The sequence below is a fragment of the Bison bison genome, unplaced genomic scaffold (genome assembly GCF_000754665.1).
Source record: "Bison bison bison isolate TAMUID 2011002044 unplaced genomic scaffold, Bison_UMD1.0 scf7180017864456, whole genome shotgun sequence".
NCBI classification, from domain to species: domain Eukaryota; kingdom Metazoa; phylum Chordata; class Mammalia; order Artiodactyla; family Bovidae; genus Bison; species Bison bison.
The window spans coordinates 27,946,682-27,956,285 of NW_011495018.1; the positions used below are offsets into that span (position 1 = coordinate 27,946,682).

The following is a 9,604-nucleotide window of genomic DNA, read 5'->3' on the forward strand; positions in this document are numbered from 1 at the left end:
CTTTTCCAATGAGTCAACTCTTCACATGAGGTGGCCAAAGTATTGGAGTTTCAGCTTTAGCATCAGTCCTTCCAATGAACACCCAGGACTGATCTCCTTTAGGATGGACTGGTTGGATCTCCTTGCAGTCCAAGGGACTCTCAAGAGTCTTCTCCAACACCACAGTTCAAAAGCATCAATTCTTCAGCACTCAGCTTTCTTCACAGTCCAACTCTCACATCCATACATGACCACAGGAAAAACCATAGCCTTGACTAGACGGACCTTTGTTGGCAAAGTAATATCTCTGCTTTTTAATGTGCTATCTAAGTTTGTCATAACTTTCCTTCCAAGGAGTAAGCATCTTTTAATTTCATGGCTGCAATCACCATCTGCAGTGATTTTGGAGCCCAAAAAAATAAAGTCTGACACTGTTTCCACATCTATTTCCCATGAAGTGATGGGACCAGATGCCATGATCTTCATTTTCTGAATGTTGAGCTTTAAGACAACTTTTTCACTCTCCTCTTTCACTTTCATCAAGAGGCTTTTTAGCTCCTCTTCACTTTCTGCCATAATACTTCACTCATACTTACTAATCTCTTGGACAGAGAAAGCTGACCTCAGGCTTAGACTCTTCTCTGACAGGCCAGAATTGAGCTAGAATTTAATAACATTGCTTTGCTATCACTATGTTTACTCTAATAAGTACCTTTAAATTATAGCAAGTGATAATGGTTTCCCATATATGGTAATAATTTAACTTTTTTTTTTTTTGGCCACAGCGTGTGAGAACTTTCCCCAACCAGGGACTGAACCCATGTCCTCTGCTGTTCTAACCACTGGACCACCAAGGTAATTTAACTTTTAAAAAGATATCAGTTTTTTAAAAGGAGATTCATTTAAAGAGAACATAAAGTAGGTAATACACTATAGGTGACAAAAATTACGAAGGCAGCATATTTTGGAAATACTGGGCTAGAAGATTTTGAAAGCTCCTCTTAGTTCCCAAAGTGAATGTTTGTGCCCAAGAGTGTCAGACTGCAGATCCCCCCCAGTCCCTTCCTACAAGGTTCCTCTCCAACTTCACTTCCTCCCTGGAGCTTCTTCCAATCCAGCAGCCCGACTACAAGTCGCTTGCTCCACTGTGCTCCCAGATCATGTTCCACATCATAGATCATAGCATTTATTTATTCAGTATCTGTACATTTATCCTCCCTCTACAGCATGTACTCCTTGAGACAGGAATTTTGCCTTGGCATATTATCCTCAAGACATCTTATCCCTAAGACATCTGCGTCCAGTGCAAAATAGAACTTCAGCACGTGATGAATGCTGAATAAACGAACCGAGGCTTCTGCCCTTTTTTTCACTGAATGAGAAGTCAAAAGACAGTGTAAAAAGCCTGTTGCCAGAAATTCATTTGTTATAACTCCAATTCAACACCTCTTAGCACTTAAGTTTGGTGAGAGAACACTCACCTTTTTGAACTCAGTTTCAAGCGCTAAATTACATGAAAATTCATGAAACAGTTTTAAAGAGGGCTCTCCACATGAAATGTTTGGAAAAGCAAACTTTTCTTCAAGAAACTTACCAGGATCAAGAAGAGATCAGTCACACCAGCACAAGACCAATTACAAAGGTACTTTTGACTTCTGCAACATAGACCAGAACTCAGTAAATATCTAAGAACATCCCTCCCATGTCCTTCCAATGACAGGTTTTAATACCAGAAAATCCTAAGCTTGAATGGTAAGATAAAAGCCCAAAGGGAGGTCTCACCATTGTCATGAATGACATCTGAATATCAAAGTGTTTTATCACATAGAAATGACACATATATACAAGGGTACTGCTGAACAAAGAAAGGCCCTTTTTCAAATTGAGAGGTTGCCTTTCCTCAAACATAGAACCTTCTCAATTATGTTCTTCATGTCACCCGGGCCTTGGACTCATGTCTCAGTAGCACGTAGACTGTAAGAATATTTAGGTCACATAGAAAACCGTATTTTTTTTAACTGGAATAAATCTGTCAACAAAAAGGTACAGGCTAGCGGCACTAAATATCCTCTGCAGGTTCTTATTAAAAATATAAATTAAAGTCCAGCACAGTCCGTTTACTCCCGCATCTGTTTGCTATTCTATCTCCATTATTAATAATGTAATGCAGGGTCTTGATTCAAGCAAGATTAATTCCCTGTTCCCAAAGCCTTCTGCTGACACTGCAATGAATATGTCTGGAAGGCTATAAAGGGCAGGCCCAGGCATTGCTCCCAACACGTGATCAATGAGGAGATGGGGCCTGGGCCTCTAAGCTTAACAAGAGTGAAGAGGAAGTTGAGTTGAGCCTGTGATCAGAGAGGTGGTATAGCCCAGTGGTTAAGAGCTCAGACTCTGAACAGCTCAAGTCAATCCTAGCTCTTTTATAGCCTTGATGTGTGACTTTTGACAATTCATTCAACCCCTCCAGGGACTCAGTTTCCTCATGTACCAAACAGAGATAACAAAAAGACCTGATAAGATTGTAAAGCATTCGACACAATGATATGAAACACAGTAAGAACTAAAACAAAGCAAAAAAAAAAAAGAATATTATCTTCTTTTTCAGAATCATCTCCAGAATCAGCCTCTTATGCTGATGCAGGGCAGGAAGAGCCTGGCTACTCTTTCAATTTATACACACTAAGCAGCCACCGCCAAGATACCAGAAAGATGGCAATAAAAAGATAATATGCAAGGCAAAAAATAGGAAAAGATATAATAGAAATCGGCTCTTGCTTAACCATACTAATAAGGGGGAGGGAAAACTACATTAAAATTGAAGAACCCTTCCCTCAAAAGATGGAAACATTTTTTTATTATACATTATTTTAAAATTATTAGGGAACATGATATAATTGTTTAAGAGGCAATGGAGTATAGTCATTAAGAGTACTGCCTGACTGCCTGTGTTAGAATTCTGGTTTCAGCACTTCCAATCTGTGTGACCTTAAGCAGATTATAGAATCTCTTTGTGTCTCAGTTTCCTCAACAGTAAAATGGGGCAAATATCAGAACCTACCAGTATTTTAGGGTTGTGGTGAAAATTAGTTAATATATATACATATAAAGTGATTAGAAGAGTACTTGGCTCATATTAATAGTTAATGCTCAACAACTATTGAAGTGAAGTGAAGTGAAGTGAAGTGAAGTAGCTCAGTCGTGTCCGACTCTTTGCAACCCCATGGCCTGTAGCCTACCAGGCTCCTCTGTCCATGGGATTTTCCAGGCAATAGTCCTGGAGTGGATTGCCATTTCCTTCCCAAACAACTATTAGGTTTTATTATTTTGTTGCTGCTATTTTTTTTGGTTGATGATGTTTAACTTAATAGTAAAATGTATTTAAATTCAGTGATTAGACAGGGAAGTAGGGGAGGCAGGTAGGATTGAGAAGTGTCACAGGGCAGCAAATGGAAGATAGACTAGGATAAAAAATGTACTGCAGCTGATCTGAGCACAGATAACTGGAGGTAAAAAGGAAGTAGGTAAGATCCACAGAGGAACAGAGATGTACATATTCATGATAAAGCAAGTAGAATAAAATCTTAATGGTAGAATCCAGGTAGTGGTATATGATTGTTCACCGTAAAACTCTTTCAACTTTGCTTCTTTCAAAATTTTTGTAATAATCTAGAGGGGGGAAAAGGAAGTAGACCTAGAGGAATCAACTCAACTTTTGGGTCACAGCTATGCTGCCTGTACTCTGAGCTCAAACATCACAACAAGCTTGGAGAAACCTAACAGTTTTGGAATTCTCTCTCATCATCGACACTCTTCTGCACCAGATGAGTAGAGCTCAGGTCCTGATCTGGACCACATCAGCACAAGTAGCTACAGGCAGAGGGCAGAAACCCAGATGTTCCACGTGAGAAATGCCAAACTCAAGGGACTATGACGTGATCCTCTCTGCTCAGGAAAACTTTGCTAGGGAAATTAAAATAGAGGAAGTCTTGTGCAGGCTTCGGAAACAGGAGAGTGGACCTCTGACCTGCTTCTGACCTGCATGGACACTGCCCAGGTTCCAAGCAACAGGCACAGTCAGTCAGGTGGCACTTTAGGTAGAAAGGGAGTGGGTCTCGGATCTCGTAAGCCCCTAAAGGCCTAGCAGCCCCCCGGGGTCTAAGAAGTCTTGTGACTCACAAGGTGAAACAAACACCACTGTAAAAGTTAAATCAGAGCTGCCTTTTTGCGCACAAACTGATGATGATATCAGTTTGCGGTCTGGGATTATAAGCGGGAGCCCCCAAAAGTGCAATATGAAGCCTCACCCATGGGGTGGATGCACTGCTCAGTACCCTTTCCCAATTGGGACTCCAGATTGCTATCATTCAGGACTTCCCAGAACTGTTCAAGTCTGGATGTTGTTGTCGGCTTAATTTGGTGATGTACTTGCTGTTACTTCTCTCTATTGTTTTTATTTCTTTTCCTTCTAATGACTGTATATTGAAATTAAGTTAATCTATTAAAAGTTGAAATTATTTATTTGTATGTAATGAGTGGTTTCTTTTGTTAACGAATCCTTCAAACCTAAAATGAAAGTAAAACTCCCAGCAAAACAAAACTCAGAAATAAGGCTCAAGGCTAGGGAAGAGGGAGATAGAAGGCAAGAGTACACACTCACTCATGGACTCTGTTGTCGCCATAGAGATCGCTCAGGCCAAAGCTGATGTAGTGCCAGTGCTCAGGGATGTTGGCAGAGGGGCTCCCCACATTCCTGTACATGCTAACATAATCCAAGGGGTCTGGGCCACCCAACCTGCAAAAGACAAAACACAGGGATGTCAGCGTAAACCTTAAAGCAGACAATGTGAAGCTAAAGGGCTCTGCCTTACAAACCTACAGGCCCCATCCTGGATGAATCTGGGGTAAAAGAGAACTAAAGGGAGGGCCACACCTCTCTAGGGTAAGACCAAAGGATGGGCAGCTGAAGGTAGCCCAGCTCCACAAGCACAAGAGGCTCCCTTCTCCTATCTCAGGTAGAACCTCTTTTAGAAATAAAACAGACTGATTGCTCCCTTTGACTTCCTTCTGTTTCAAGTTACCAACCCCAAGTGGGATTGGCAGGGATTCTCTCTCTTCCATGGTGCCTGTAAACACGCCAAGCTTCAAGGCAAGAAGTGCATCAGTCAATCAATGCGCCTCTGTTGAAAGACCATCCTGAGCATCTCCAATGGGCATTGTTACTGGAAGCAGAGGCTCGGCTCCATTCCTGCCTCTTAGAGAGCTAATTCCTGAAAGACCATATTGTACCCTATGTTAATTATAGTTTGTTCTAAACAGACCCAATGCCTCCAGACCCCAGCCTGAACATCCCAGACCAAAGCTGGTCTTTTATCATGCAAGTGACAAAGGCCAAACTTAGGCTAGCTTAGCTCTGCACAGAGAACTGCAGCAGGAGCCCGGCTGAGCCCTGTGAGGTCTTGCAACTGCAAGATGATCCCGGGAGACGGCTGCCTGAAAGGTAGAGCTGGAACATTAAATGATTCAGGGCCTCTGAGGACCACATTAGACTTCCCCATAATTCCAACAGAGAGGCAGCTGAGGAAGAGATTCAGTCATTAGCTCACTTTGAGGATTTAATTCAAGAAGGGGTCCCTTTAGCTGAGTAATTAGTGATCTTTTTAAAAGAATCCTGCTTTTCTTCAGAATGGAGAGGGAAATGTGGTAGAGTCGAGAGACAGACTAAATGGAAACCATTAGCACAAGGAAGTCTGCATTTAGCCCCCAAACCCTGTACTTGAGGTGCCTTGGACATCGGACGGTTCCACAGACTGCAAAAACTTTGCTTGACCCTGGGACAAGGATGGGGTACACTTGGCATTGGGGATTATATGCTGAAAGAACACAACCAACCAAATAAAAGATGTTACACGTATGTGATCCCAGCAAACATGCCAGTAACACTTTTAAAACCAGTAGGTTTGGTTTCACCCTCTTTTGCCAGGACATTATTTGCCTTTGCAGAAGTCCTTATTCTCTGCTGGGAAATGCTAAGTTATTTATAGGACTTACAAGAAAGTCGCTACAAATAGCTTAGAATCTCAACGGAGTGGATTAGGAAAAGGGATAAATCTCCATGGCTTTCCTTAACTCTGCTTTTGCCAAGTTAGTCACTCAGTCATGTCTGACTCTATGCAACCCCATGAAATGTAGCATACCAGGCTCCTCTGTCTGTGGAGTTCTCCAGGCACAAATACTGGAGTGAGTGGGTAAATCACTCGACTAATTCCACAATCATTTGGATTTAGAAAAGTTTGTTGGGGAAAAGAAGAAAGAAAGGGTGGCTACCCCTGCAAGGACCTCATGATAACTGCAGAGCCCTGGAACAGGTGGGAATGATTACAGGCTCCATATCTGCTCTAGTCTCCCTGCTGCCGAGTCCCAGTCCTGCCCGTCCTTCAGCCTAGGTCCCTCCAGAAACAAGGGGCAAAATTGTGTCCACTCTTCTGTGCTCCCCATCTACCACATCCCTGACAGCCCTGGCCAAGTCTCCCAAAGGGCATTTCATCAAAGAGAGAGGCTTTACCTCAAAACTCCATCTGCAGAAAAGGACCGACAGTCAGACAAAATTAGCCTTTTCTCTAAGTACATAGTGTTCTGTTCTACTCACTCGGAGACCTGATAGGAAGCAGATGAGTACGTGGAAAATCATCATATTTTGCACTTGGAAAAAGATGCTATCCCAGGACCCAGATCATCCCTCAGTGTAAGTCCCTGAACACCTGACTTCACAGGGAAGTTGCCAGAGTGACCCAAGGCACTGGCTCTACTTCAGCTCCCTGACCAGTAAAGCCTCAGCTTTCAGCCACGATGTCCCGGTTAGCTAGGGACTACTAGTCAAGAAAGTCATCCTTCTGTCACAAGAAAAAAGAATCTCAACATACCCTGGGCCACAGCCAAACTGAGGCAGCCTCAGTCAGTCATCCTGCTATGAAAATTGAAGAGGGCTTATAGGATCCTAAATGTGAAGGTTTATCAGTGAACCACTTTCAGGACTTAATTATGCAACCCCTTCTGAATCTTAGAAAGAACCAGTCCCTGGGCTGTTTCTTCTCATTTATTTCTGCATCCAGGCAGCATTTCTAATTCCACAAAGTGCTGTACAATCATCTTTATTCATCATTAGATGCTGGCCCATCTTTTAAGATAAGTCCTGACCTGGCTGACAAACTTGCAGCAAGATGGGAAAAAAGGTTCACAGGGAGATGGAGGAAAAATTAGACTCCCAAACCAGTCTTAGTCCTTTGCATGTGTTCAATACCTTTTTCTTTTTTGTCACACCTCATGGTTTGTAGAACTTCCCCAACCAGGAATCGAACCCATACCCCCTGCAGTGGAAGCACAGAGTCTTAACCACTGGACCATCAGGGAACCCCATGTTCAATCCCTTTTACAACTCTATCCTTTATGTCCACTTGGGTGACATAATAACAGTGGCCCAAGTCTGAGAGGGGATTTCTCCTTATACTCAAACAAGGCCTGAACAAACAGCATGGCAGAGGCAGGTCCCCTTTTTCTCATGAAGTATGCCAATAGAGTCCATCACTGTACATATTTAAATATAGTGGTACAAACCAACAAAGACCTACTGTATAGCACATGGAACTCTGCTCAATGTTATGTGGCAGTCTGGAGGGGAGAGGAACTCGGGAGAGAATGGCTATATGTGTATGTAAGGCTGAGTCCCTTCACTGTTCACCTGACTCTATCACAAACATTGTTAATTGGCTATACCCCAATACAAAATAAAAAGTTTACGTACTGAAAGGAAATTATACCAGATGGCAATAAGTCAAGAAAAAGAAGTAAATGGTAAAAGAATGACAAAAATGAAATAAAATTGCCATAATTTGTAGATGAAAATAAATAAAAAGTTTAAAATGGGTGATTAAGTTATCAAGAGCTGCTTTTTACTCAGAAGACCTCTTCAAAAACTCCTCTCAACCAAAGAACACCGTGCCTGCCAGAGAGATCTGTACTGCTGGCCACACCTCCTCCTGGCTACCAGACAGAGGCAGGCTGCTCCTGCCGCTCTCCCCACGGAGCAGGTGGCTGCTCCCCAGGCCCTATACACTGTCAGCCTCTCTACATCCTCCCACAGACATAGGGAACTGGCCTCCGCCCTAGGCAACCCAGCTCCTGCCATCTCCAGAAGAAGTGGTTGTCATGGAGGGAAAAGACTCAGCCCTAAAGAAAGGTAACCAGTAAAGACATCCACTCTACTCATTCCCCCTTCGGGGGTACCTCCCCTTTGGTCACACCCCAAGTGGCTGCCTTGAACAGTCTTTCAGGAGCCAATGAAGGGGTTCATCTAATACAGTGCCTGCATGAAACTGGTTTTGTACAGATTCAACTAGTTTCTCAGTCAACTTTTAGTTCAGAAAGACCATGAAGAAGAGTCCCCATAACAGAGGTGGCACGAAGAAACGGGTTGCAAAAAGAATGGGAAACTAGAAAAGACCATTCCTTCCCCAGGGGCAGTCGATGTGTACATAGGTCTGATCTTAACAGAGTTACTTGGGGATTACTCTCAGCTCCCCTGAGGAACTGTTGCCTACATCTGGGTGCTCCAGACCACAAAGTTCCTCTTAATATCTCACTGAAGGATCCTCCCTGTCCAAATTCCACATCTTCATCGTTTACGGCAGCCTCCTTCAATCCTGAGCCAAACCATGGATCTCCCTGACCCAGCCTGCCCCTGTTCTAGCCAGTGACCTAGACCAAAGCAGCCGCGGAGCCAGAGGAAGCTCTGCATGGAGTAAGAGAACTGTGCAGAGTAAGCAGAAAATTGATCGGGAGAAGCTGCTCCATCAAACTTCAAACGCAAAAGCACTGCACTGATATGAATGTCTTAGCTCATCCGGAAGGTATCAAAATGAGACCTCCCCCTCATCCCTTCACAAGCTCAACGCTCACATCCTAACCCACAGACCCACACCCGCCCCTACCCTGTGCAGTCCCGTGCCCTCCGAGCTCCTCCGGCCGCGCGGCTCCGAAGCCTTCTCGGATGCTCCTCAGGCTCCGCCTCGCCTCCCCCATCTCACTTCAGCCGCCCCCCTTCGGCTTCCCCGCGCCCACTTATGACCCCCTCCAGGCGCCCCCTCCTTTCACCACGTTTACAGTTCCCTCTCTCCGACCGTCGCCCCCTCAGCTTCTACCGACACCCCCAATTCACTCCATTCTTCTAATGCCAGTTAACCCTTCATCCTCCCCTCCCTTGCTAACCCTTCGCTACCCACAGGCTTCGTTAACCCCTTTGTCCCCATTCCTAACTTGAGCCTTAACTTCTTCCCTCACAGCAGGAAGCCCTCTTCCAAGTGCTTTAACCATTCTCCTTTCCCCTCCAATTCCCTGGCAAATTACTTCGCCCCCGGCGCTTTAACCCTTCTCAGCCCGCCCCTGTCGGTCTCCGCGCGGCCCAAGACGTACCAGTACTTGACGATAGCGGTAACCTGGAGCGGGTTCGGCTGGTCTGGGTACAGGCGGCGGCACTCTCCGTAGATGGCGTGCAGTCCTGGGGGGAAGAGCGAGGCGAAGGCCGGAGGGGCAGTAGGGCCAGGGGCCGGGGGCGCGGTGGGGCCGGGGG

General features: G+C 44.6%; 1 protein-coding gene across 1 annotated transcript in view; it reads right to left on the minus strand.

Annotated features, from left to right (window-relative positions):
* Positions 1–9,602, minus strand: part of SUFU (suppressor of fused homolog (Drosophila)) — a gene marked incomplete at its 5' end in the record, with an annotated part of 104,783 nt that extends 95,181 nt beyond the window's left edge. Inside the window, 2 exons of the mRNA XM_010859600.1 lie at positions 4,640–4,774; positions 9,448–9,602. Coding sequence (XP_010857902.1) covers positions 4,640–4,774; positions 9,448–9,602 — 290 coding nt within the window. The remainder of the gene's footprint in view (positions 1–4,639; positions 4,775–9,447) is intronic.
* Positions 9,603–9,604: the final 2 nt, after the last annotated feature.